Source organism: Perca flavescens, chromosome 17, assembly GCF_004354835.1.
Source record: "Perca flavescens isolate YP-PL-M2 chromosome 17, PFLA_1.0, whole genome shotgun sequence".
NCBI lineage: Eukaryota > Metazoa > Chordata > Actinopteri > Perciformes > Percidae > Perca > Perca flavescens.
In genome coordinates, this window is record NC_041347.1 from 11,873,275 (window position 1) to 11,900,672 (window position 27,398).

The 27,398-nt window shown below is 41.3% G+C and overlaps 1 protein-coding gene across 4 annotated transcripts in view; it reads left to right on the forward strand.

Moving 5' to 3' along the window:
- Positions 1 to 8,614: 8,614 nt before the first annotated feature.
- Positions 8,615 to 27,398, forward strand: part of mymx (myomixer) — a 30,632-nt gene continuing 11,848 nt past the window's right edge. The window contains exons 1-18 of one of the 4 annotated variants that reach the window (XM_028602889.1): positions 8,615 to 10,078; positions 10,752 to 10,844; positions 12,156 to 12,299; positions 15,018 to 15,164; positions 15,719 to 15,910; positions 16,892 to 16,978; positions 17,213 to 17,331; positions 17,425 to 17,539; positions 17,634 to 17,711; positions 17,825 to 17,940; positions 19,367 to 19,529; positions 23,358 to 23,503; positions 23,632 to 23,728; positions 24,173 to 24,322; positions 24,570 to 24,719; positions 25,238 to 25,494; positions 26,673 to 26,808; positions 27,138 to 27,332. In XM_028602889.1, coding sequence (XP_028458690.1) covers positions 9,575 to 10,078; positions 10,752 to 10,844; positions 12,156 to 12,299; positions 15,018 to 15,164; positions 15,719 to 15,910; positions 16,892 to 16,978; positions 17,213 to 17,331; positions 17,425 to 17,539; positions 17,634 to 17,711; positions 17,825 to 17,940; positions 19,367 to 19,529; positions 23,358 to 23,503; positions 23,632 to 23,728; positions 24,173 to 24,322; positions 24,570 to 24,719; positions 25,238 to 25,494; positions 26,673 to 26,808; positions 27,138 to 27,332 — 2,889 coding nt within the window. In that variant the 5' untranslated portion in view covers positions 8,615 to 9,574. The remainder of the gene's footprint in view (positions 10,079 to 10,751; positions 10,845 to 12,155; positions 12,300 to 15,017; positions 15,165 to 15,718; positions 15,911 to 16,891; positions 16,979 to 17,212; positions 17,332 to 17,424; positions 17,540 to 17,633; positions 17,712 to 17,824; positions 17,941 to 19,366; positions 19,530 to 23,357; positions 23,504 to 23,631; positions 23,729 to 24,172; positions 24,323 to 24,569; positions 24,720 to 25,237; positions 25,495 to 26,672; positions 26,809 to 27,137; positions 27,333 to 27,398) is intronic. The other 3 variants (XM_028602891.1, XM_028602890.1, XM_028602892.1) reach the window with 3 other exon arrangements.

Genomic DNA, 27,398 nt, shown 5'->3' on the forward strand with positions numbered 1-27,398 from the left:
GGTATTTGCCTGAGGTAATTTTCTCACTTATGGATCATTTAAAGTTGGTCGGAATTAGGAGTAAAATTAGTACTTTGTCGCAGCTTTTTATTGGTAAGGCTATGTTTCAAATTACCAATTAACCAACAAGCCATACTTTATAAGCATAGTCATGTGGGGCGTGCAGGGAGGTCGGTTATTGGACAAAGCTTCAAATCCTAAACAGATGAGTGATTTAATAGAGTATTATCATTTCCACTCTGGTCATAAAACCATGCAAAAATGCTGTTAGGATTGGTGGGAGAGTAGGTTCAAGCCATTTTGACAGTTCTTTAGTTCACCTGTGAGCTGCAACACAAAGTTGAATGTTTGCTGAGCTTCATTAAAACTGCAGTTCTGCGGCTTGTTCTTCTCTTTGGAAGTTGTTGAGAGAGCTCGCATTAGACAGACCGGGGAGCACGTTTTTTTTTGTGTTTGTGGTGTTTTTGTTTGTTTGTTTGTTTGTGGCTCTCTCACGTCCACAAATAAAACCAAATGAAGGGTAGGAAATTCTCCCCTAAAGCCCCAATCTCACTATGAGGCTAAAAAGGTTGTTTCCCATCTGCATCATTACACTCTATTCTACCATAACAGTTTTTTTATTTTTGTGATGTTGTGTAATTGACGCAGTTTAGCTTCTTTTTTGTTTGCTTGATATTTATTACCATCATGTATAGTGGGATATACTAATTACCATTCCGAAGGGTCTTTCAAACACAACTGGCAGCAACAAGTATTTTCATCTGAACCACTTTAATTCTGTGGTTCATTTTCTATTTTTGCCCCAAGAGAGCCCCACCTCATCCCACACCCCCACACAGTTGGAACAGTTGCTTCATAGATTGCACAGCACCTGTTTTAAACCCAATTGTTATCCCACGCCCTATCTGAACACTTGCACCTGCTCCTATATCATCCCCATATGATGCTTGACTAAAGTACAGTTTGATGCTCTGTGTTCTCTCCATGAATACATATTTAACCTGGAATGTGCAAAGCATTGCTCAAGTTGTCTGTTTAAAGCACCAGTTTGGCCTAAAAGTTCATGTGCTTTTCATAATCCAGACACGTGTGCAACAATCTATGCCAGAAAAGACAGCAGTCTGGGTTATTCTCCTAGTGAATTGGACATTGTGAGCACCAATACCCGAAATATAACAATTTCTACTTTGTCACTGGTTGCAGTGAGGTAAAGGCTATTTAAAATTAAAATGTCCATGAGTACTTTATGAAACCACAAAGTGAGCCTCCAAGTTGTGTCTTTTGGCGGAACCACAGATGTTCATGCTCACAAATAGTGACTGAACCTTTCAACATGATATGTCTGTATGTAAAAGTCCAATTTCCTTTTTTATGTTTTGCAAATTGTCAATCTACTTTGGAGACAAATAACAAATAGAACATTCAGTTCTATTTGTAAAAGTATACCACTGGTGTCAGTGTGCTTGTTAGAGTGTTAGAGAATTTTAGCATCAACAAGCCATGCATAGCTCAGACTGGTGTCAGCAATGAGCTCATCCATTCCACTAACAGGAGGTGACATGAGTGAGGCAAACAATAATGCAGAACTTTCAGGTGGGTCCAGCTTGTTATGTAAAACCCTGGAGGCCACCTTGTATGTCAAAGCAGGAAAGAAACAAAAAAAAACACATTTGCCTGTCCTGTATTGAATCCAGACTCTTTGAGGTGAAGAATAATGATGTCCTCACAGTGTTGACCCCACTGCTTCTCAAGGTTTAAGCACATCTGTGAACGTTTTTCCTACGTTGTCTGTGTACTTATTGGTATTTTCTTATTTACCTCCAATTAGAAAATGTCAAGGAAAGATTACCTCAATCAAAACATTAATAACTTTAATAACATAATTAATCTGTAACGCAATAGTGGTGTTCAAAAATGACTCAAGATGTACTTTGGCGTGCCTATGTTTTTCCATTTGCCCAAAGCATTCAGATGAAACAAGTTTTCTTCGGCTGTTTCCGTCGTGAAGTTTTGAAGTACATTGTGATTACAGAGCAGATCCATCAAATGTCTGGACGTGTAAATGTTGAAATGTAAATATGTAGGTTCACCTCATTCTTGATTTCTGCATTCCAAATGTTTAACAAGCCTTTCCACTTGGCAACACTTCAAGATTTAGATGTCAAGCGTACAGGCAAGCAACACACTCCAGGCAGTGTGCAGCACATGATTAAAGTTCCTGTATGTGAAATATATCACACCGCCAGGTCAACAGAGCCTCCAAATGAAGGCTTGAAGGCACCCAAACCTGCCGCTGGAATGACATCACAGGTCAAATGTTAAACCTCCCTCTCAAGGTGATTGATACTGTTGGAGAGGGCAAAAATAAGGTACAGCTTTTTTTTGTTATTCAACCTTTGATATGGGAAAATTGCTTCCTTCTGCCTGAGCATGGTTGCCATGTGAACCGATGATGTCACATGATGGAGTGACTTCATCCCGCCATTCAGCCTGACTGCCACCTGAGGGGTGGCTTCAGATTGCACTCCGCAGAGAAAAGTACAATAAAGGCCTGTATGACACAGTGTGTGCTTGCTTACTGTGCTTCCCACACTGGAACATTGATCTGCAGCATGGATGAGCTACACTGCTTTCTATACGCCTTTGGGGTTTTTTAGACTTCATTTTAATTACAGATTTAAATAACTTTGGGCCTCATTCACCAAACGTTCTTAGGAACAAATGTGTTTTTAAACCCCACTTACGCAGTTTTCATGAAGATCCTGGCATTCACTAATGTTTTTTTATTTGGGATATGTTCTTAGGTAAGAACAGAATCTACGCACACTCAAGGGCACTCTTACACACAATTTAGAGCTGACATGTTTGCGCCAAACAAGTAGCTATACCGTTTTTGTCCGTTCTAATTTAAAATGTAACATTTCTCTCCATTTTGTAACTAATTATTTTCATTATTTTACACATAATTATACATTTGTTTTTTTTAATGAATACACACTACTGCTCATTTGTAAAGCACTTTGTATCATTGTGTATGAATTGTGCTAGGCCTATACAAATAAACTTGTCTTGCTTTGCCTTCAATTCACATCAATTATGTTAATGGCGAACGCTGCCAACCAATAATAAGTGATTTATACGCCAAGAGTATCTTCTGTGTTTTGAAGTAATTTTTTTGCCTCAAATTTTTGAATTTTATTTGCTGCTTAGTATGCACTGCTGACTACTACTAAATATGATGTCTCGTTTTTCATTAACTTCTTGCAGCAGTACCTCCACTTCAGAATTACTAAAGTTTTTCCTTTCTTTTGGAGTCGTGGCCTCCACATTTCTCTAAATGTTCACCCTGCCAATCTCATGCCCTTTTATGGTAATTAACGGGGCATTTACCTATGCTAAATAGAAGCAAAGGGCACAAGCTTTCAATTTACGAAGACATTGGGATTCGTCATTCTAAGAACACACCTGCGAACAATTCTGCTGTCTAAGAACACGTCATGAATCAGACGTAGACTTTTCTTAGGGACTTTCTTAAGAACATATTTCAGAGAAAACTTAGGAAGATATTGGTGAATGAGGCCCTTTGAGAATACAGACTTTGTGCTATAGCTAAATATTATTGTCAGTATGCTAACTTGCTCACAATGACAACATGCTGATGTTGTGCAGGTATAATGTTTACTGTGTTTACCACCTTAGTTTAGGAGTAACCATGCTAACATTTGCTAATTAGCACTAAACACAAAGTACAGCTCAGACTGATGGGAAAGTTATTAGTTTTGCAGGTATTTGGTCATAAAACAAAGTATTGGAAAAATGTAAGTTTTTAAGGTATCCTGAAGTTACTACAATATATCCTCAGGGGGACATGCTTTTCTGCACCAAATTTCATGGCATTCCATCCAATAGTTGTTGAGACATTTCACTAGTACCAAAAATGTCAAACTCATGGTGGTAGAGAGAAAGTCAGGTGATCAACAAAGTTGATAGGATTCCACCACTGAGGACCATGAATGTATGTACAAAGTTTCATGCCAATCCATCCACTAGTTATTGAGATATATCAGTCTGGATCAAAGTGGTGGACAGACTGAAATTGCTATCCCTAGAGGTATGCTGCTAGCGTGGCTAAAAACTTAATATATTCTTTGAATTCCCAAACTTTGCTAGTACAGCCAAGAAAAATCAGTTCATTCCCAGTGACCCTTATACTTGTTGAGAACAAATGATCCCACGGATGCCAATCTGTCATCAACTGGCCTCCAGTCCAGAAGTAGAAACACAAACTAACTGTGAAGTGGATGCATTTGATCACCTACAAATGGCCTCACTGACTTGTTCATTGACTTGCTTAATAAGCTTGAATGTTGACTTTGAATTATCAGCTTTTTTAAGAGCCAGTGAAAGCCTCTTTTCATCTTTAACATTCTCCAAAACTGCTGGTACTCATCTACACTGCCTGGTGTATTTCTTTTAATGTTGTGGCCAATTGTTAGGAAAGGACTAGAAACTGATTTAGTAGGTCAAAACAAAGGCTATCTTGTCTTAAAGCTAGGTCTGACTCCTGCCTTTATATTTGAACATACTTACTGACACAGGGTTACACTGTTTCTACTCATGATGCCACCCTGCTGCCAAAGTTGGAGGCTGAATGAAGCAAATATTCCAGGTTACATGTTTGTATGGAGGAATGCTGCAAAGGGAGGCCAGAGATCATGGTGTTATTGATGTCAGTGCAGCAGTTACCTTCAAACAAACCGCTCAACATTTGTTTTTTGGAACAATGCTGCTACAGTTTAGGAGATGAGAAATATATGCGTCATGGCAGACGGTTGAGTATCATTGTCTCTGCTTGCCTCTTTCTGTGACAAACTTGGCACTCTGTTTCTCTAAACAATGACTGACTAAGATGGCATTTTATTGCATATGATGTCATGGCTCGTTACGGCTATGAGTAGACATGTTCAGAAGAAACATGTGAAACAGGACTACCAAGACGAAGCACCACAGGTGTGGGTGTGTGTGTGTGTGTGTGTGTGTGTGTGTGTGTGTGTGTGTGTGAACGTCAGCTGATAAGCATGCAGTCTCATTAGGTCAAATATAGCCTTAGGAGAGTGTCAAAACTAGGCGCCAATAATTACAATATATGAGTATTAAACTAGTGATTAAAGTGTACTTTAGTTGATAAGTTTCAAGGCTGCAGCTTTTATGTTTTTAAGATAGTTGTGTCATAAACTTTGTTGCGACCTTTTCTGTTCTCCGGCTGGATTTGGGGTGGATAAAACTTCTCGAAACCCATATGGACATCATGAAGTAAACGCTGAAAATGTGCCTTTCATAATGTGTTTATAAATCCCTTTGTCCATAAACTGCAGCTGTCATGATGCTCTATTTAAGAAAGAATCATTTCATTGTTAATGCTGTGTATTAGCTTCAGCGGCTGGAGTACAAAAGCCCACAGGCGAGCCATCTGAGAGAGGCTAGGTCATTGTCAAGATGTGGGTTCAGACGTGTGAGCTAAGAGCAAAGGAATTTAAAGCTATTTAGATCAACAGATAAGCAATAATACAAATGTATGACTTCACAATTTCATTGGCACTATGCCGTCACCGCCTTGAAGGCTGTGTTTCATTGTCATTCACAACTTTAACTTTCTCTTTAGTCTGTGTTTCTTTCTACTGTATTTAAACAAAGTCAAAAGAAGCTGAACTGGTATAAATATGCTCATGATGCTTTATAACTTTGCCAAAGTCTTTATGTTTTAAGAAAGTCTATTTACGCTCTGTCTGTCCTGCTTGTAAAAACTTAAAAGTAAGGTTTTTGGCCACAGGACAAATGATTACATTTTGGTGGTGATCCAGGCCTCGCATCCAACATTAAACAATACAGTTTTAGCCATCACTATGAAAGTAATAATCAGAGACTTGATTCTATTGACTTAAGAGGTATGTTTTAGTTAAAATTCAATTGATAGAGGATGTATAAAGTTAAGCTGGAGAAGTGTCCATTGTTGGGGTTAGATCTCTCTAGATGCTGTCTACTTTCTAGAAAGCTCAGGCCAAGCATGCCTGACATAACACATGTGAAGTATTTCCATGTTTCTACTCCTTTCATATTGACCATTTTTTAAAACTTCAAATCTTTTCTATTTTTTTGATCATGATCCAGAAAAAACTCAATCTTATCTGTACTGAAACTTGACCACGAGGCCAATCATGCCTTTGTGATGACATACGCCAAGTGGAAAAGTACAGACCCCCTCTAGCTCCCATGCATATTCTCTCCTCCACCACAGCTATCACTCTCCTTTTATGCGGGCTGCCTCGGTGACATCACCCCCAGAACAAGTCTTCCAAGTCGTATTTACTGACTGTAATAAAATGGAAGATATCTAACAAGGGTGATCACCAACCAGGGCCTGTGGTGAGAAAGCATCAGGATTGTATTATCATCTTGGGAGGCAATGATATCAGCCATCAGGCCAGAACCAGCTTGCCTTTAACAGCCATCTTTAAAGATACACATAAAGGAAGATGGCACAAATAAAGAGCTTTCAGATGAAGGCCGAGGTTTGAATTATTTTTAACGGATGTGGGCAGCACAGTTAAACCTTACGCACAAGATGTGGATGAGAGATGCGGGTAGGGAGGGGGGACTTCCAGGATAAACAACATACGGAAGGTGTTACAGTAGCCTAATCTGACTTGGTTGGCAGAGGTGGGACACCTGGTTCAAATCTAATCAGACAGTGACTCTGCAAGCAAAATAACTTTCCATCCTTTATGTTTACAGGCTAAGTGGAAAACAGGGGCTACACACACAAAGCATTCTTAACCTAGACCTTCGGTGATATTGAGATAGTTTCCTAAAAGTCTACCAGTGAACTTTCAGCAAATCTTACATGATGCTATGCAAAGTGTCCATGAACCTGCCCACCCTTTTATTGTCTTTTATAAAAGGACAAGTTGAAAGGAATAGTTCAATATTTTGGGGAAATATGTTATTAGTGAGTGTTAGATTAGTAGATCAATACCACTCTCAGGTCTGTGTGTTAAGTACTGGGCTTGAAACATGAGGCAATTAGCTTAGCTTAGCATAAATACCCCCTCAAAAATTTTTAAAATAAGCCTAACAGCACTTAAGAGTAAAGTGTTAATAGTAAGCTTTAGAGGTGCTGTTAGCTGTGCTTTTCAACTGTGTAGCAATGCTAAGCTAATCGACTCCAGGCTCTAGCTCAGTACCTACTGAAATAAGAGCGTCTTCCAAAATGTCAAAATACTCCTTCAACAATACTGGTTATACCTGATTGGTTAGTAGCACAAATAAATTATGTGTGGTGTGTTATGTCATGTTTGTGTTCTCAATCTTCTCAAAGGCTGCTAAATGGAAGCATGTCTCAGTGGAGATAACCTAATAAAAAATAGCAGCCTGTGTTGAATTTTAAGGCCTGTGCAGTTAAAACAAATGATTGCTAACTCAACCCTAACAGTTAGGGTTAGAAAAGTTTCATGGGGTAAATATGTTGTGGATTTTTTTTATTACTTGTTTCCAGTTGTATTCTAAGCTATGCTGTGGATTGTAGTATTCTCATTCATCTCTCAGTGGGCTGGTCTTGCCTTTACATAGCATGACTTGCAAAAAGATATATGTGTATACATTACTTTCCTGACGAATAATGATTATAAATTAAAAAAAAAAAACACATTTCAAAATGTTCCACTTGAACACAACCAACATTTCGGCATGTGGTGGTGTCATAGTCACACAGTGTACCCACAGCGCACATAAATCGCACACTTTTAGAGCCACTCACCCAGCAATATGAGGAAATGGCATTTTAAAGTCAGCCAAACCCCTTGAACTCCACCCATCCAGCTTTCCGTGAACACTACTCAGCCTGTGCAGAATTTATCTCTGATTTCAAGCTGCAACACATTAAAACTCTTCCTTAGATGACTTCATCATGAAACCAGAGCTCTTTTAAAAGCATCATTAACCATGTCGTCTCTGGCGTCTTCCTCTGTCATATGGAGTGCTGCTGAGTGACTGTTGTCCCACAGTAACACAGGCAACTTTTGAGCACATAAATACATTTATTTCTACATGTTATGTAATTTTACTACATGGGTCGTTTTTTTTGAGAATTCCCAAAGCACTGTGTTGCAAAAATGTGGCATGCAATTACTTCACTTTCATTATACTGACTTGGTTTTGTTTTAAGTGGCTGAGCAGCTACTGTGAGCCATTCAACCAGGTGCTGAGGTCAAGTCAGAGGGCAGCTGAGTGAAGAGTGAAGAGTGAAGAGTGAGAGTTCCTTTTTTGGGGAAAGCTTTCACCGGTGGAAGCAAATTCTCCGCTCTGCTCTCTGCAAATATTTTCTCTGCTGTCTGCTCTCCTCAGTAATCCCTGCTGCCCTGACATACGCACGCCACCCCCTGCCATTCCAATCATTCAGCCCAACATGTGCTCTGTTGAACCGTAGCCACCATCAAGGAGTGGTAGGGGTCATCATCTGCTTGACTGTAATTTGCCCCCCACACTTGTCGTGCCAGCAGCTCTGAGGTTTAAGGAGCAGAGCGACAGGGCTGTTCCATTCAGCTGGAACTTTTGTGACAGCTGTTCCTCGCTGATGGGGAAAGGCTTGGAGCTGAGGAAAGCACTCTCACTCCTGGACAGACAGCGCTCACATGAGCCTCTGAAGCTTATTCTCTCCTTAGATTTCACCCTGGATTTTTCAAAAGTCTTTTTTTTTTTTTTTTTTTTGTCTTGTAATTTATTTGTGCTGGAACAGAGCAGAACACCTCAAGGCTGAATCTGTTCCTTTGCACTTGACGGTGGAGGTAAGGCAGAGGCAGTGTGGGTAGGTGCGAGTTTGTTTCAGCTGAGGATATTACCTCATAGAGGATAAGCTGTGATTGAAGAGGTCCGACAGAGGTCTCTCCCTCTGACTCCATTACTCGCCTCTTATCTGGACAGATTTTCTGTTCGGGTTCAGAGGGGAAGTTTTGACAGCCAGGCTTTACAGCCCCCTCTCCACTCTGTCGCTCCTGACAGAGAGAAAGAGAGAGAGAGTTTGTATGTGTGGAGAGGTGGTGACTTCATTCCCTCTCTTAACCAACCCTCCTCTTTCCCCCTCCTTTTTTTGACCTTTTTTTTTTCTTTTTTGCACAGCACAGTAAGGCAGCATGCCAGCAGTTTTCATCTTGCTGCGGTCCCTGGTTATCAGGCTCCTCAGTAGCAGACTGGCAGGCTCAGTGGCACAGTTCCTCAGGAGAAGCCTCTCTACAGGCGCTGCCCACCTTGGCACAGCGCTGCGCCACGTCTGGGACCGCATTCGATCCCAGGAGTCCAAGGAAGCCGTCCTGGGCTGTGTGCTGTGCATTCTCAATATGCACAAGAAGGTGGAGAACTGAGCTCTCCCTCCACTTTCTGTTCAACACTCCACTTGCTTGCTTAACAGAGACTGGGCAAACAGAACTGGTGAGTGAGAAGAGTGTACAAAGGGATGTGACAGACTTTTTTTAATGCCCATTTGGACTTTAGCATATTTTGTTTTTTTATCTGGACACTGGCAATGTCTGAGAGCATTGTGAGGAAGGTCCAGCCTTTTACCATTGGGACGAGGCTGTCGGCCCCGGCTGTGCCAAAATGCCAGGAGTTTACACAGAGTTATCTGCAGAGCCAGAGTCTGGATAACTGCACTCTGCAGCACAACCTGAACTCTCTCTACCTCAGTCGATCCCAGGTCTGCACACACAGCCCCTGTCTCGTCTCACCCGCCGTCAAGCAGGTAACCCCGGTGAAGCACAACCAGGAGGACATGGCAGCTGAGGACCACCTGAACCAGAACGTCGCCTCTGCCTCTGCTGTCTCCAGGTCAATCAAGAAGATCACAATCTCTGGGAATAAAGGCAGATCAGAGAACAAGGTGTCAGTGGGACCAGCACAGCTCTCAATCACAGGGTCCACATCTGAAAACAACAATAACAACAACAACGTCACCAGCACATCAGCCGATCCACATCTGCCCAGGATTGTGGGTGTGAGCTGTGAGAATAAGTCCAGTTCTCACTTCAAGGTACAGGACACACTTTACTACTGCAAATATGCCAAATAATAACCAAGGAAATAATCACACAGAGGTGGGATTTGTTTCAATATTGCAGTATAATTAAAAGGCAATTTTACTCAATAAAGAAAAAATATAGGTAATTATTACATAGTCTATTTTGCTAACTTATTTTTAAGATATGTATAAAAGGTTGTTTTGGTTACAAAGTATAGGCTATGTGATAAATCCTTTAGTTTTAACTGTTACAAACAACAACAAAAATACTGGTATCTAGATATTAACATTATAAAGACTAAACTCAGCACGGAAAATAGAGATTTTGTACAATGTTTTCAATTATTTGCTAATATTTACCAGTATGGGCTACTATACCTTAGCTAAGTATTCACATGGTGTTTCACTTTGTGTTAATTTGTAATTTTGAGAAAGAATATCTTTAAATTATGATTTTTTTTTTTGACAAATGCAAATGTACCCCGACATAATGTAAAATAGTGAAGTGGTTACCGGAAATGTATCGAGATATTTTTTATATATTTTTTATTTTTTTTAAGTGTAAATGTTGTTTGAAATTGTTTTGTTTTTTTTTACCTTCCACAATTTCCGTCGTCTTGCCCATCTTGTTGTTTACGGCTTATTTTCAGCACTATCGGCTGCTTATTTTCTCTTAATATTTTAGGTTTTACTCAGAAGAGACAGCAGTGACGAACTTCAGGCCACGCAGGCACAAACCAGGCTACAACTAAACGTTTTAGAGAAATCCGTCCAACAGGTAAGATGCTAACGTTAGCTAGCTAACTGCTAACGTTACATTAAAAAGAAGCAGCTAGCTTAAAAAAATAAACGTTACTTAAGCTAACGTTACTGTTTTTATCTCAGTAACAATACTCATGTGCTTTTTAAAGCACACATATATATATATATATATATATATATATATATATATATATATATATATATATATATATATATAGCGTTATGTATATATATATATGTGTGTGTGTGTGTTTTGTGTATATATATATATATATATATATATAGCTAGTGTTTTGTCATGTGCTGTGTTCGCCAAACTTAAAAAGTTTATTATATTATACATTTGGAGCAAAGTTACACAGAGGTGGAAAACCAGTTAAGTTATGGCAGCAACGTGTCTTTGAACGCCATACAAATAGCCTGTTGTGTCCTATTGTTTAACTGTAATTTATTAAAGAAACAGTGTACAGAAGAAACACAGTATGTGTATATTGTAGGATATTGTTTAAAGTCAATGGGCTGTTGGATTTGGCGTGTTTCTTGTTGAAGTCATCAGTGTAGGCTATGTTGTGGATGAAGTGCTCTGTTACAGCAGACCCTGCAGGGGCAGGGCTCACTGGAAAACATGAGGTCAGGGAAGATGTTAACAAAAGAAAAGGCTTGCTGCTCATGGAGGCTGCTTATAATAACACACTGACACAGCAATGGCCTCATTTCCCCTTATAGAACAAAAAACTACAGTCCTCATCTGCATCACCTCTCATACCACAACCACAACAATACTTTGATTTTCCTCCTCTCATATATTATTCATGTAAATGCCCCAAAAAATGGTTATCATTTTATGTGAGAAGGATGTGGTGTCTTTACCTGTTCAGGTATGAAAGAGTGAACATGATCTACTATTTAAAGGTGATATGTTTACATGTAAGGCTGCCAGTAAAACACGTCAGACATCCAAGGATCTGTCCGTTCCTGCTTCCTTCATGTGCCCAGATGTTTCCTGATTGGAGAGCAGCAAAAAGGCTCAATTAGGAAAGTTGTGCCAGCAGCGTTTCATTTAATTTCACATAGTGCTGACAGTAGGTTTTTGTTAAGAGGGAACTTGGGTCACACAAGTTTATATTGTCCGTGGCTAGTACAAAAAAAAGGTGTTATCAACATGAATGGACACATAAATGCCCTCACTGAGAGCTGTACATCATTCCTATAGGTTCTATCAGAGGCTAGCATTATCTGGTGTTCAGGTGTGGTATCTAATTCATGTTGCAGTCAAATTGCCATCATGTCTTTAACACTTTGTTTTCTGTGTCGTGTCCTCACGCAGATTTCAGCGCCTGAAACGCTAAAGAAAGAGCCTCAGAGGAAAGAAAGCCATCCACACACACAGAATGAAGCGTCGGCAGCTGTTACGTCCCAGAGTGACTGCTTCACTCAACGCAACTCGCTCTTCAACAAGGAAGTACTGCAGGTAAAATGTAGCACGCATTCACAATATCAACATCAGCAGTTAGCCGTGGTCAGTCAGGGTGTTTATTTGAACTTCTGCTCATGAAAATCTGCACTTTCCTACTGCTTTTTTGTGTTCCCACATATAATTAATTGGAAGTTAAAATGTTTGAGGAGGGTATGTTTTTTACACTCCACTTTTCCAAAATATTCAGATGGAGATGTTTTTAATAATTTTATAAATACATTTTTTAAATTAGACTACAGCAATCAACTTATCACTCATCTCCTCTGATGTAAACATGTTTAAAGGAAAGAAGCTGGAGAGTGTTTTCCTCTGAAAAGCAACCAGTTACACTGTTGAGATGAAATCAGAGTGGAAGCTGCCAGTCGCATGACCCTCCGAGGAGAACAAAATATGTACTGGTTCTTATTTTGTCCCGAGAACTGTATGAGCTGTGTTCGGCTGAGGGAAGAGAGGGAGGGGAAACCGCCACAAGTGAAGCAATTATTTAGGGATGAGATCATTGTTTGGCTCCATCTCTTCACGCCTATGGCCCAGAGAGACTCAGCCAAGCTGCACAACTGGTTGTGTTATCTCAATGCTCCGTCCACCCCAGTGTACAAGGACATTTTTCTGCGAGTTCGGCTGAGGGACATTTTGTCCGGCAGTTGGCCATCAACCGTCCAAGTGATAGGCTGTTTACTTCCAGTAATAAGAAATTAATTTTGGATGTGTCAGCTGAAGGAGACATATGATGTATGTATGCGTTGAAAACAGCTCCGTAGTACGTCATTAATGTTAACAAGCTTAGCAGCCCCTTTGCTCTTAAGTGGAGCATGCATTTCTGTTGCTTTTGGAGGAAACAGCCTTTTGTATTTTCACTTTATTTGAGAATGTACTTTAAATAACCAGAGCTTTTGGTACCTGGGGACCTGCTTGTTTTACAGGGTTGTGGTTGACTGCTATCGCTGATGAAAAAGTGTTATTTCAGTGTTACATCGCTGTGGAAGTGGAAGTGAGTTTTCCAGGGAGAGTCTTTTAAAGGTCCCTAATGTTTCAAGCTAGGAGAGCAAAGCAGGTCACCACATGGAGAAGCACAGCTTTGCTGAGGGCCATTTGTCTCAGAGGGCGCACTGCAGAAAGGCTCGCCTTTCATCGTCTCATTTTCACCATAGAGAAAGTCCAGAAACTTCCACTCCCACAGTCTTTTCAGGGCCAAGGTGCATTACTACAAGAAACAAAAATGTGGCTTGTTGGTAAACATTTTATAAAGTGTAAAGATGTGCACACTTGTTTTCCACTTGTTAAAATGCTAAAATTGGATACTTTGAGGCTTGTGGAAATGAAAAGCAGCCTGATTTCTGCTTACAGATTATGATCACCAAACATGGAGTTTGTTTTAAAATCTGGTATTTGTTGACTGCAGTGATGTTTTCCTGTGTGGCCACAGATTTTTCATCAAAAAAATACAATCTGAACTGCGTGCATTAGCGGTCTATTCTTTGTGGCTTGACTAAGGCCTTACTGTAAATTTTGATAAAACCGGCTATTGTTGTGGAGAGCGAACAGGAAAAAACAAGAGAATCATAGACTTCCTGTATGAGGTCATTATAATGCCATTGCAGCCAGTGTGAGGAGATAGGGGCCTGTTTTGTCAAGCTCTTTTCCTTCTGTTCAACACAGAAATACCTCCGCTGCACCAGGGGGCTCGTAAAGTTAATGACATCACATTTTAATCTCGAGCAAAGAGTTGTTTAGAGGCCGTGTCATGTGGGGTCTTGATGTTTTATTGATCTAAAAGAGAGGGTTACTGCTATATTCATTGTCAGTTGTACTGAATTCCTTTTGAAATAATTCCTTAATTTAATGTTATAATGACTCACTTTGTGTGCTTAACTGTAACTGCTTAACTAGCATTCTACACAATAGCAACACTAGTAGCTGTGTTCATTTTTTGTGTAGCTGTGCTAATTTTATCAATCGTATGACTCATTTAGGATCAGTCTTAGAAGCGGAAGGACTGGAGTTGATTTATTAATCCATTCAATTATTGTGACTTGGGTGGGTCACTCACTTCCACACTGGGTTCTTTGCAAAAACAAACATGTACTTTCCAACACTTTCTGACTTTGGCTACATGGTTTGCAGTTTTTCACTCCATACAAATGTTGCCAGAAAAGGCAGCTTTGCTTGACAAAGCCTTATGCAATGGAGCACAGGCACTCGCCAAAAGAAACGTCTGCTCTGCATAACATGACACCGGAGAACAAAGAGCTGTTCTTGATGTGCTGAGGTTCCGTATTCCTCTATGTCAGGGAAGAAAATGAGGCCTGTTTGCTCTCCTGATAAGCAGAAATAAGACTATTTCTCAAGACTATTTACTGTACTGTCACACAGCAAATATCTCAAAACCAATAGGCTGTAGGTGTGAAAGTTCTAAATATAAAGTCCATTGAAAACACTGCTAAGGAAATCTGATAGTCATTTTGTCATGTTTCTGTGTTAAATATCTAGCCATATGAATGTATCTACAAATATGGTGTTTATACATAATGAATGCTTCCTTAGCCAACCTCAGCCATGTTATATTACATCTGAAGCTAATACATTCTCAGATTTGACTCTAAAATGAAGAAAATGAGCAACATCATCGAACAGCTGAATCTGGTCAATATGATGTGCAGAGTGCGAAGCATATCCTAAACATTTTTGCCTGTATGTCTGTTTGTGATGTAGGCAGAGGCGTGGATCAAAGGCAAGCTGCAGGACCTGAAGGATGGATGTAATATTCAGCGCTGCCCCCTGCAGGACTGGGAAGAGGCCTCGCAGACGCTTCAGAGAGACCTCAAAGACTTTGAGAACACCCTAATTCAGCTCAACCAGGTAACATAATGATTCAACACTCTAGCTGAAATATTATCAAGTTACCAGTGCAAGCACATCACAGCAACCCACATCCAAAATGAAATGTTTATTTTAACTTTTCAACAGGTAATGGGGATATGAATGCAAACATTAATCACTGCCTTTGGTGCTAAAAGAGTCTGTCAGATCACATAACACATAACATAATGGGCTCGTAGGCGATTCCAGTCGGCCAGAGAGAAAAGCAGACCCTCAGTGTTCCAGACGGCTCTGTCAAGCCAGTTTATACATTGTCCCTCAGGAGAACATGTTTGGAAATGGTACAGTGCTGATAATTAACCTCCCCTGACACGCAGACGGCTCAGGAAGGGCATTGACTGAACCAGGAGAATTTTCAAGGGTATATCCAAGAAATAAATGGCAGTTGTCCAACATCTGTGAAGCCGTCTGGCCCATGAGCAATGACTCTGACAAACTTGAGGTGTCAAATGTACTCAGCCACTGTTCTATGTTAGTTTGGCGGCTCCTCCTGCACTACCCATAAAGTGAACAACGACTTTCTGTTTCAAAAGATGGGTGAGCAGTTGATCTGCAAGCTGAACCCCACCTCTGATCTGGTGAAGAAGCAGCTCAGCCAGCTTAGGGACCAGTGGCAGACCCTGAAACAGACAGCTGCAAATCAGACGAGGGCCCTGGGTGGAGCCAAGAACCTGCAGGAGTTCAACAAAAAAGTGGACAAACTGGAGGCCTGGATTAAAGAGAAGGTAAACAAAAAAAGAAATCTGTTACTGTTGTGTAGGAGCAATTTAATTGCAGAGGGGGGACTTTCTTGACTCCTTTTGTCATGCTTTTCAGAGCCAATTGTATTGAACTGTTGAGTAAAAGCGTAGCACTTTTTAATGATATTTGTTGTTTTTCAGCAATTTGTGCAGTTTGGGATTTTAATTTATTGCTGACTGCATGATGCTAGCATTTTCTATTGATTCACTCACGTTCATGTTCTCGTTTTCAAATTTAACACTAATGTGAAATAGGGTGAAATGTGAAATTAGTACTCTTATTTTTTTATGCAACTTTTATTTAAATTTTGCAGACATTTCCCCCCTGAGCCTTTTTCATAATTTTGATCCTGTTCACATCATCTCCCAAATGTCTCCCCCTCCTTTTTCCATTCATCTCAACAGAAAAGCCATCAAGCTCTCCGACTCTAACAATTAAAACCAATAAACAGTCGGCCCAGAGGCAAATATGAGAAGACAGACAGCTCTGATCAACAGTTGTCAAGATAATTGGCACAAAAAAAACTTGCTAATACAGGAAATTAGCTCAGTATCCTGGAGGCGTCTCTTGTTTGTGTATATTCACCAGTGTAAAACATCTGCCTGGCATTATCAAAAAGCAAACTGCGTTTTAGGCCTATGTTTATCTTTCTGTTCATGTCCATGTCTGGCACAAGGGAACTGATGATTGATAATGAACCTGTGGGAATGTAATGGAGGAAGTTGCTTATGAAGTTTATAAAACATCCTTCCCCAGAGGAGATGGTATTCTCCATTTAGTTCCACTCATCCATCCCTCCTGTGCATTAGTATCAAGTTCTCACCTAATGCTGAAGGCTATTTCTGTTCAGCATCTTCCTTGGTAGCAGGAGTAATGTGGTTTAATCCCGGTGCCTCTGAAAAAAGAAATAATGGTCGGGTTCCTAACAAATGGGGGCTATAAACACTGACTTTTATGTGTGCCAGCAGGAAGAGGAGCAGTCTCTGGTGAATGTCCTAGGGGGGAATGTTGACAAAATGCAGCTGACCAGGAGAATTTTAGATCTGAAACAGGTGAGCATTGTAAAGGAACAAGCAAAAGAGCTATTAATAATTACCAGAACATTGATAAAAAAAAACAAAAAAACACTCTTGAAGTAAATATATACACATTCCCATATGTTAATAGTTTATAATACAATTCTGTAGAGGTTTCCCAGTCATTTATCTATGGCCGACTATAATTTTTCTCCCTGGGTAAAGACAGCTGAGGTCATAGTTGGATTGTGTTCCCCTGTTCCCCTGCAGGATGAGCAGCTATACAGAAACCTCCACGAGGAGATCAACCACTTGGCACTAAAACTGGAGAAACAAGGGAAGACAGATGGCAAAAACATCTCCAGCAAGAGGAAACACATCAATAAAATGTAAACTTTGTCCCTTACGTTGAACTGGTATGCTGCATGAAACCTCATCAATCTAGAGAGAGGACTGATTTGTGTGTTATCTTTTCTGTATAGGTGGCTGAAGGTCCAGTCTCATCTGAAAAACTACCATGAAAATCTTCAGCTGGCACTGGAGGTTTCCTCATTCTACCAACAGGCCGATAATACATTGTTTGCTATTAATAACATGGTACATATCCCTGGCGGCCTAATTGTTTCTTTTCCGCTTAAATCAAAGATTCACATTTCGCTCACATTTACTGATAAACATTTTCTCTTCTCAGAGGAAAAGCATATCCGCAGCCAAAGAGCTGGACAGCTTCGGAGATAGAGAAATACGCGACATCGCCAGTCAAATCATGGTAGGAAACGTGTTTTATTTAATTTTTTCACTTAAAGCAGCACTGCGTGACCAGCTCCTGAAAGTGTGCTGCAGAAGCCTTCTCTACCTAACCTACAGGCCTGTGTGTGGTAGATGCTAGATGTGAGCCTGTCCCAGGTGTCTAATCTCCATCCTGCCCTGGCGGCCGGCGTCACACAGAAGCAGAGCGAGGTGAAGGACTGCTGGGCGCTTCTTCAGAAAGTTTTCAGGTGAGACAGCAGGCCAAGGATATCGCCGACAACTTTGGTGGCCCTGTGAGTACATGCGCCATTTCACCCAGTAATTGGTCCTCCACGGATTTCCACTGAGCTGGAACTAAAAAAAGAGAAAAAAAAGTTATTACTCTATTGGTACCCTACATTAAAAGTCTGCACTGACAAAACCGAGAAGACGTTTTCCATCTGTGTAAAGATTTCTCTCTTGATTAGCCTTGTTTAATTTGGGTTTGAATCAGTGAAAAATTATAAGCAAAGTGAAGGGCTGGTCTGTCTGGAGGTCTGGAGACCAACTACCACACAGAGCATCACTCACCACCACCCACTGGTTTAGTTTATAATAATCAGTTTTCTGCACTGCTTTGGAATTTGACCATGTGTTTGATTACTGTACTAGGTGAATAATGTCTTGGCTTACTGAGTCGAGTTGGCAACACGGTTTGTTCTCTTCTCACGATTAAAATCCTGCCGTCACCTCAAATAGTCTGCTAAATGTAAGATATTACATGTTTACAAGCATATTTTGTAATTTTTATTGCATTTGTAAAACACATTTATTGTTACTTTAATAGCCTTCGTTAAGAGTCCAGCCTTTTACATCAGAACCAATATCTACTTAATGAGTACACATTTGAATGCTGTGGTAAAATGGGAACCAAGCTACAAGAAATGAGATACTGATGCACTGTGGTCCATACTGAATTATTATAATTATCGGTTGCAGCCTTTCAGTATGCATACTAAAACATATGGCATTCTTTGGAATAATGTCCAAAATATAAAAGATCATGTTATGGGTAGCGAATCTATAAATTTTAGATTTGTCTGATGTTTCTTGTGAAAACCTGGGAACTTTGAGTTGATGGTGGTGTTAGAGAAAATGTCAGGGGGTCATCAAACTCTAAAACGTTGTTCTGAAATGTACCATATAACTGAAGAAGTTTTTTTTAACTATTATTATTAAACTTACTAGGATCCATCCTCTGGGGACCATGACTATTCATGCACAATTTAATTTCAGTCTGGCCAGTAGTTATCTTGTTATCTTGTACTGGATCAAAGTGTTGGACTGGCCAATGGATAACATTGCAATCCTTATACTTTAGCTGTGCAATATTTTTCATTTTCATATTAATAAATACAGTCAGGAGTAACTCAAGTCCATAGTTCTGACATCCATCTCCAACATCTTCTGCTTTCCAAATATTTCTCAGGCCGAGAGCCTCTCATGTCAGCGGGCTATCTTTAGATCCAAATATTACATCATCTCGTCTGTCTTATCAGCTGTGTTTCATGGCTATTTAAATCAAAAAACACAAACACTGGTAGAAATCTTCACAGCCATATTTGGAGTTCATCGTGGGGCTCTGGAGCTTTGCCGTCAGCACCACAGTAACCTCCCGCTCTGCTCCTCCTGCAGGAGTGACCGGACCACACTCTCTCCCACTGGCCCAGCTTTCACCAGGGAAGATGCTGACCCCCTGACACCAGCCCGAGAACCCCAGTGCAATGTGGGAACGGAGATGCAAAGAATCATGGGAAAGGAGGTGAAGGAGGAGCAGAATCGTCTAAAAGGCTGCGTGGTAAGTAAACTCTGTGTTCCAGTATATTACTGGTGAAGCCACAGTGTGGCTCTCGACTGGGAGAGAACAACATCATCAGCCTCTTCCAGTCCTACAGTACGACATCTGTGGCTGCAGAAAGTGACGCACTTTGTCCTTTGGTTTGGAAAATGTTTTTTTCCTAAATAACAGTGTTTTTGGAGTCTGTCAGATGTGCTGTAGAGCAGTGGCTTCTAGTCTTGGCACCCAACACCCTGCTGGTTTTCCATCCAGATAGTTAGTTGCACTTAATTACATCATCTGGTGTACGAGTTGTGAGGAAGCCCTTGATAAGATGGTTGGAATGAATACCAGCATGGCTCTAAAACCCAAAGACCTGTAGAGAATAGAGCAATATATAACCATTCAGTCTTCTCAATCTCTTGAAGATCTTCAGTCTGAAAATATTATGAACATTGCCTTGTAGGAGTGACAGGAAGAGCTTTTAGAGGTGTTATTTATGCTGGAGCAAGAATTCCTTAAGTTTCCATGAAAAATGTCAAGCCGGGACTGTACAACATGGCTGAATGGTAGGCCAGAGCAAATAAGCCTTCCCCTCCTTTATGGTAAAATAGTATTTTGGCTTTTAACTGCTCTGACAAAAGTCATTGGATTGATACTATATTAATAGATGGCCTGTGGGTCAGTCTAGGGTGAGTGAATAATCTGCAGAGCATGTGGATTCATCAGACATGACATTCCTCATGTTGGAGGCCGACCAGCACTCTATTGGACACGTGGGCGCTCCTATAGTGACCCCACTGCCCATAAACCTACAAGGAAATACGACAAGCGTCTTTTAGAAGAGGAGGTATCCAGAAACTTAAGTGTGTGGTATGTTAAAAACCAGTAATTATGTATATATTTAGTCTTTTAAATTAGCACATTAAATCTCTTTACAATCTGTAAGCGAATGCCCAGTGGCTATTTGTGTCCAGCAAAGAGGTATCCCATAATGCAACACTCCTCTCCTGTTGTTGACCCTGAGCCCTTGTGAAGTCCCTGCTGAGCCTCTGACCTCGTTGAAAGTGCCCAAATGCTCAAACACTCTTTCCATTCTCCCTGTGTTTCTGGTTCAGTTTATTCCCCTGCTGATGTTTTTAGGCTCTAACTGGCCCTGTGGCCTCGCCACCTGTGGCAGGAACCCATCAGGCCAGCAAGCCAGGCTCAGTTGTTTCTCTCAACAGGAGCTGAGCTCGTTGGCATGGCCGTCCCAAGCCCTTTCACTGCAGTCAGTTGCCTTTATTGCACTGGGAGCTGGGAGTTACCTAGGTGCGCTGTCTGTGGGACACCCACTTGTTACTCTTTTGGAAGGACTAATAAGACACTCCAAACAAAGCCCTGGAGCCCAAAGGCCAAACTCAGCGCCAGGCACAACCACCAGTTGAACAGTAAAAGTAATTTGTCACATACTTTCGCAGCGCTTTAACTTTCCCCGGGTGTGCTGAGTTGATTACAGTATTTTTAAGGGTACAAGATGCAGCTGCACAGTTCTTTGGGCTGATACTGACTCTAGGTATTTGCATATATGCTGGTAGACTGCACTTTCAGTGTATTCGCAAACATGCTTACGCACACACTTTCTTTCTTGTAGTCTCTCCCTCTCTGGTGCAATTTGACTCAGTCGATTAAAGGTACCTGTAAAGGTTTTAGTGTCTGTATGTATACGGGGTACATGCATTATAATCAAAATGTCCATGTCTGTGTCAGCAATAGTATGGCCTCTTGTTGCTGGAGGGTAAACATGGCTATCGTCTGTTTCTCTGGCTAACTGTAGCCAGATGCTGGGGCTGCAGACCAGATGGGCTTGGTGCTAAGTGATAGTTCTTGGCTGACATCACTTCATAGCACATTGCAAAAAGACACGTGGGTGAAGAGGAGATCCGTAGAAAACAGATAAGAATCAACAGTACCAAGATAGGGAGAAGTATGCTGAAATAGGAGAGGATTGAATGACGCCTAAAAACACAGAATACCATTGAATATGACATAGCGAATCATTAAAGGGCTATTTTGTGCTGTGGCTGAGATAATTATTTTTCATATGGCAGAATGGGATGTTAAGTGCACTGCAGGAGTTGTTTACAGTGGAAGCCACTGTGAAAGATGAAGGACAGAAGCAAATATCTGGGGAGGAGACATCATTGATGGTTATCAACCCTGTCAAATGAATCACAGTAGTTTGTTAGTTCTGCAGCTTTAGCACAGAAATGGGCCAATAATGTGTATAAAATGACTGGCATAATAGTAAATTATGTTAGACCCCCTTTAATTTACGGCATCTCTCGCATAATTTTGGAGGCGACACTTTTATCCAGATCTCTGACTCACTTCTTCTATAAGCCCAGTGAGAAAATAACTTTGTTAAATTAAAGCTTCTCCATAAAACACTATTATTAATGGCAGTTTTGTGCTTTTTGGCCGTCGTGTAAATTCAGCCTTTCTAATTTTTTCTTTAATGGGAATGCCTTTCTCAGATGCATATTTGCCTTGCTGATTGTTGCAGAGACCTTGCTTGTGTCAGCGCTGTTTTTACTGGCATATGTAAAAGACATTATGTTATATAGAACAGTTAACGCAGCATGGTCTGCATTATTCATACAGTTAGAAAAATGTCAACCTAAGAGAATGTTTTACTAAATTCACAGTTAATTTAATTGTTTCATATTTACGCCTGCCAGTTTTGGTCAGCAAAGCAAGTAAAACCTTAATTATATAAGTTTTTTTTTTTTTTTTTTTTTTTAACATTGGTTGGTACGTTACAGTTTTAAATCACACACAGTTAGAAACAACATAAGTACATACCCAAAAAACAATAAAAACCTATATTTATTTATTACCTTTTGAATAAATAAACTATTATACTATTATAACTAGAAGTAATTATTGTGCATCCATTCTTGCATTGGTTCTGTTGGATCCTGTTGCAGTACACTGTTTGAGATGTTTGCAGTGGACTGCAGTTGGTAACCAGACCAACCATCAGGATATCCCACTGTGTGCTCTGTAATGGTCCGGTTACATGTAGCTTTCATTGGAAACCCTGCTGCAGAGTCCTTTGGCCAACCTTTAAAGCACTCAGATGGTTGTAAAAGAGGCTTAGTGGCTGTTGACGTCTTTAATATAATTCTGCACATAGACGAGGTCTATAGCTCTGGCATTGACCTTTCTAAAAACTCCACTGCATAGTTCTAAACAGAGTCGGAGTGGTTGGCCATGGAAATCAGTATCTAAGGCTGAAAAGAACCCTGCTGCTATTTAATGAGAGTTGGGGATAGGGGATTTTAAGAAAAGGGTCATGTTTCCAACTGCAATGGTTCTTTTTAGTCATCAAAGTGGTATAGCACATGTTGGCAACCTTGTTAGACGTAATGTGTTCATTCATAAAGAAATTATAATGTATTTAAACTTTTGCTGCCATCTTTAGTATTTTCATTACAAACTTTGAGACTGTCAAACAGAAATAGCTCGTATCTTTGGTCTGGTCTGGATAATTTCACCGAGAAGAGCCCACCTTTGTAAGAGAGTATGCTTTGTGTCATTTACAGGAGAGGCTTTTCTTTACTTGGGCAGCTGTCCATGTTGTCCAGCCTCCAGCCACATTGTAACGTTCACATTAGCAGTGAGCTACTGCAACGCCCTCATTGTCTTGTCACTGCTCACAGTATAAAATCCTCCATTTGAGATGTTTATGCATCCAGTCAACATTTATTCGAATGGATGGCCGACAGAAAAGGCCAAACATTACTTGCTTGTGTTGCTGATCTTTTAGTTTTTTCCTGCAAAGACTTTGTACCCTTTTGTCCACAGAGTACTGTTGAGTGTGGGATTGGTAGGAAAACACCGAGCAACCAAAGCCAGGAGCAGCCATCAGTGAACCACACCTCTTCACCCACGGGAGACAGCCCTGCCTGTGCAAATGATGTCATCGTCAGACATCAATTGAAGGGAGAAAGGTGACATTTCGGCCTGGCTTCGCTCTCTCTCTCTCTCTCTCTCTCTCTCTCTCTCTTTCTCTGTGACTTACGTAATGAGAGCTCTTTATGGAAATAATTGGAGTCACATGTCTGTGTTTTCTTTGCAGCAGGAAGCCCAGAGCAGAGCCCAGGCTTGCCACGGCCCCGCGAGACCACCCACAGCTTCACACACAGCTCCAGAAGTTCACCGTGTCTGCTGACAAGGTGACTTGACCCCTGCGTGGCACACCTGCATTTCCCCTTTACACCAGAAATCAACTGTCTGTATACTGTGTTGTAACGAAAATGGTCCATCTTGATTAAAAACCTCAGAATTCATTGCTATGAATTGTCAAGTCAGCACTGCAGCTGTACCCATCAACTATTACACCCTTTTCTTGTAACCAGCCACAGACATTATGTCACATTTTTAAATGAGACAAAGTTGTCATGCATTCAACTGTGACTGTGTTCAGACCGGTGTGCTACTGTTCTCTCATTTCCAGTAATTGCCTTGATTTGTTTTACAAATGCTGGGGAGGTTTAAAGGGCAGGATGAGAAGAATCACCTGGACCCTGGTCACTGTTCTTCCTGTGGCATCTAAATGTCATCTTTTAAACTGATCATCTCTTTAACCGTTTCCCCGTTTGCGCTCCTTTCCATCTCAGACATTGTCCTGGCTGAAAGACAATGTGTCCATGGCCACACAGGTGTGTTCAATAGCCAGCTTTGAGGGGCTGGAGTCCGCCAAGAGGTGTCAACACGCTCTGGAACAAGAAATTCTAACCAACAGGGCCAGGATAGAGGTGGTCAAGCGGGTGAGCCAAGGCACACTGTCATATTCATAGTTTGTTTTAACATAAACACTGGATGAATGCCTTGAAAAAAAAAAAATTCCCCACATTTAGCTAACGGTCTGGTTTGTGTATTAATCAAATAACGAGCTGACATTTCATTTGAGACAGCTTCAGTTGCCTAAAGCTTTAGATTAGGTTTATATTTCGCAACATAAATCCCAGTCCTTTGTCATCACATGCTCTCATCAGTTTAACGCTCCATCCTCAGGAGGGCCGCGGGCTGGTCCGTGCACAGCACCCAGGCTGCGCCAAGATAGAGGAGTTCCTCGGCCAGCTGGAAGTTCTGTGGGAAGAGCTGCGGAGGAGGCACCAGAGGAACGCTGTGTTTCTGAAGGCCTCAGAGGAGCTGGGTTTTAGGGTAAGATTCATTAAATACCTCACAACAGGCACTCCTCTTGAGTCATACCGAGGCCTTTACTTACCTCTGAAATTATGGGCGAAATTTATGGTTATGATGGATGATTCTGGATCAGCTCTCCCACTGGGAGAAGCTTTCTGCTGGCCCAGAGCCTGGGCTGTTCACATACACTCATGGTTAGAAGCTCATTGACTTTCATCTTAATTGGAAGAGTCTGCAAGGTATATTCCTCAAAATTTATGAAGGGTAATCCAAGGGAAATAAATTGCACTGCCATATAATTCGATTATGGGATGGAAAGAGGCTGCAAATCCCCCCAGATTGATGACTTAGTTGGAAAGCGTGCGTGTTTTATTACAAAAGATGTAGGTCAGAGCATGGTCTACTTCCATTGGGTAAAGCTGTTATTGTCTTCTTTGTACAGTACATCACCTCTTGTTGTTTTCGCTGTGCACTAACTCACTTGCAAATTACTGCAGCAAAACCTTGACATCATTAGCCTCTCTGCTTCTGTGTAGGTTGTAAAAGTGCTCCAGGCCCTGGGCAGCCTGGAAGCCTGGCTGGAGTCCGTAGAGCTTTCCATGAAGGAATCTGCTCTCGCTGGTGACCCTGAAACAATGAGCATGGCTGAGAGGGAGAGCTGTCTGCTGGAGAAAGCGATGGCAGCACGCAGCCTGGAGCTCGGTGCTCTGAGACAGGAGGTGGAGCGCCTCCATAGCCACAGTCACCCACACACACGAGGCCTGCCAGCACGCATGGAGGACGTGGAAAGAAAGTGAGTTTGTCAGAGAGGGAGAGGTCAGGGGTAACCCCCTGATGTCTGTCATCACAGAAGACTCATGTTATGGATCTGAACAATCACACTCTGGGGGTTTCTCTCTTCACTGTGGTCAGGAAATAAAGTAAGAATTTTGTCAGTGTTTCCAAGAGGTCACAGGTTTGAGATTGACATGTCTGCAATCCAACATGGAAGAGTGTGTTCATAAAATCCCCAGTTCTTATTTAAAACAATTTCACCCCAGTAAACCACACAAATATATATCCATAGATCTCATAAGCTCTCTCCAAGTTGGCAGAAGAATACTCTCCATGCGCTCATTCATTGCAAGGCTCGAGTTTATTCATTTGTGATTCATGCAGCACTTAGCGAGGTCTACCCCACAGTCCTGACATGCACTTCACCCACAGCTTGTCAGTGTGTGTCAAAGTCACCCGCTCCATGTTTGCAAGATGACGCCTCTCTCTTTAGTTGGCCCTCGAAAGACAGGTTGTTGCCATGGACTCTCGGTAAAACCGTATGATGTTGGCTGGTTTACTGGACGTACCTATGTCCATAAACACAAGTTCAGACTCTGTAAAGAACACCGAGTTGACCAAAGAAAATAAAGAAACGGAAAGGGCTCAGTTTAAGTGTTTCCAGGGTGGGGGTGTTACATGGGGCAGGGATGGACACTTGTGGAGTCTGAGAAACCATTGATGCAGGTAGAGGCTCTCACTAAGCAGCTGTAAGACACTTGGGATGATGTAATTATTTAACGCTACGTACAAGCAACTTCAGGCTCATTTATCCTGGAAAAAATACTCTTTGAAAGGGCTCCCTTTACCATCTTGAATATAAACTCTGCACAGACAGGGTACCTTCATGCCTTCAAGTACAGGATATGTTTATGTGACAGATGATATATGATTACATAAACAGCGCTCTAGCATGGGGGACAAGCACTCAGTATTCTGCTCGCGGTCTCTGTAATGTGGTCCTGCAGAAGGATGTAGGTTTGTACTGTATATGCGGATGTGGATTGCAGTTAAGGTGTAGCTGGTCATTAAAACGTGTGTGTGTGTGTGTGTGTGTGTGTGTGTGTGTGTGTGTGTGTGTGTGTGTGTGTGTGTGTGTGTGTGTGTGTGTGTGTGTGTGTGTGTGTGTGTGTGTGTGTGTCCCTCCCTCCCTCCCAGGTACCACCGTGTCCAAAGTGCCCTGACCCAGCAGAACTCAGAGCTGCAGGACACACGAATGCTGACTGAGTTCCTGGAGCGCGTGGAACTGGAGGAGAGCCAGGAGCTCGGTGGTAGTCAGTACAGCCTGGGCCAGGTGAGACATTGAAAATGGGTAATTTCCCACAAATAAAAAATGCCTAAAAAGGATTCTCACTTAAACCTAATGGTTTGGTTTTGAGATATTAATCTGTAAGATGTCTGCGACTAACCCAGTACAATGAAGGCGAATGGAATATTATTGACTCAAAATTGCAAAATGTTTTGCTGAATGTTTTAATCCACCAACCTCACCTGTGGTAGGAGCGATTGAATATTTCAAAACGTAAACACACAAGCTGTTAGAAAATATGAAAATGCAACAGATCCTTTTCAATGATATTTGACCCATCTGATAACAACGCATTCTCTCTCTGTAACCAACAGCCTCTTCACAGTGAGATTTCCTCAGCTCCTCCATTGCTGGGACTCCAAAGCAGTGGCGGTGGTGAGCCCCTGATAGGAAGCATGGGGGACCCTGTGGAGGAACTACGAGAGGCCGTAGAGATGCTAAATGACACTGTTAGGGAAAGAGGCCGGTCGCAGAGCCACGACCAGGCCATCCAGGAGCTGCGGAGCAAGGTAAGGAGTTATATTGAACTAGGAAATGTTTGTCATATATAAGTTATAATGATCTTAGATGATGCT